The sequence below is a fragment of the Cebus imitator genome, unplaced genomic scaffold (assembly GCF_001604975.1).
Source record: "Cebus imitator isolate Cc_AM_T3 unplaced genomic scaffold, Cebus_imitator-1.0 Scaffold266, whole genome shotgun sequence".
Classification (NCBI taxonomy): domain Eukaryota; kingdom Metazoa; phylum Chordata; class Mammalia; order Primates; family Cebidae; genus Cebus; species Cebus imitator.
In genome coordinates this window covers 2,285,935-2,287,411 of record NW_016107581.1, presented here as the reverse complement: position 1 = coordinate 2,287,411, position 1,477 = coordinate 2,285,935, and the positions used below count along the sequence as shown (strand labels likewise).

The following is a 1,477-nucleotide window of genomic DNA, read 5'->3' as shown; positions in this document are numbered from 1 at the left end:
TTAGTAGAGACAGGGTTTCACCATGTTGGCCAGGCTGGTATTGAACTCCTGACCTCAAGTGATCTGCCCACCTCAGCCTCCCAAAGTGCTGAGATTACAGGAATGAGCCACCATGCCTGGCCTCCAGAAGTCCATTCTAATGGGCCATTCCTCTCATCCATAGCACTTCCTCCTGGCTGGGCGAAAGAGGAGAAGGAGCAAAACTTCTAATTACCTCATCTCCCTGGATCCCACAGACCTATCTCGGGATGGGGACAACTTTGTGGGCAAAGTCAGGTGGGCAGAGCTCTGACATGTCATGAGAAGCAGGTGGCAGAGAGCTTGGGGACAGGGGGACTCCATTTCCCAACAGGACACAGAGCACACCTTCCATCTGCTCAGGGATCAGAAGAACTGAATGCTTTGGAACATAGGCTGACATTTAAGGCATTTGACTTCTTGAGAGGCAAGGGACTGAGACTCCTAACTTTCTGTGAGAGAAGAGGCCTGGAATGTGTGAGTTCTTGCATCCAAAAGGGAAGAGAGAGGCCAGGCGCAGTGGCTCCCATCTGTAATCCCAGCAGATTGGGAGGCTGAGGTGGGCGAATCACTTGAGGTCAGCCTGGCCAACATGGTGAAACCCTGTGTCTACTAAAAATGCAAAAATTAGCTGGGCATCGTGGCAGGGGCCTATAATTGCAGCTGATGCAGGAGAATCACTTGAACCCAGGAGGCAGAAGTTCCGTAAGCAGAGATGGAGAGATTGCACTCCAGCCTGGCTGACAAAAAAAAAAGGAACAGAGTTCTTAAAGGGCCCTTTAAATAAAATAGGGAGGCGAAATAAAATACATGGCTCACCCAAGAAATGGGGGCACTGGGACCATGGATGCCGGGAACATGATTGTTTCATTAATTTTTTTTGGGGGGGGACGGAGTTTCGCTTTTGTTGCCCAGGCTGGAGTGCAACTGTGCGATTTTGGCTCGCTGCAACCTCCACCTCCCGGGTTCAAGTGATTCTCTGCCCTCAACCTCCTGAGTAGCTGGGATTACAGGCATGTGCCACCACACCCAGCTAATTTTGTATTTTTAGTAGAGATGGGGTTTCACCATGTTGGTCAGGCTGGTCTCCCCGACCTCAGGTGATCTGCTCGCCTCGGCCTCCCAAAGTGCTGGGATTACAGGTGTGAGCCACCACGCCCGGCCTCATTTATTTATTTCTTTTTACTTATTTATGTATTTATTTAGATACAGGGTTTCATTCTGTCACCCAGGCTGGAGTGCAGTGGCATGATCACAGCTCATTGCTGCCCCGACTTCTCAGGCTCAGGTGATCCTCCCACCACAGCCTCTAGAGGAGCTGGGACCACAGATGCAAATGGCCACACCCTGCTAATTTTTCTATTTTTTGCAGGGATGGAGTTTTGCCCTGCTGCCCAGGTTCAAGCTATCCTCCTGCCTCTGCCTCCCAATTCTTTTTTTCTTTTTTCTTTCTTTCTTT

The 1,477-nt window shown here is 50.2% G+C and overlaps 1 protein-coding gene across 1 annotated transcript in view; it reads left to right on the top strand.

Annotated features, from left to right (window-relative positions):
• Positions 1-1,477, top strand: part of TULP2 (TUB like protein 2) — a 15,288-nt gene that overhangs the window by 10,185 nt on the left and 3,626 nt on the right. Inside the window, exon 9 of the mRNA XM_017500502.2 lies at positions 164-276. Coding sequence (XP_017355991.1) covers positions 164-276 — 113 coding nt within the window. The remainder of the gene's footprint in view (positions 1-163; positions 277-1,477) is intronic.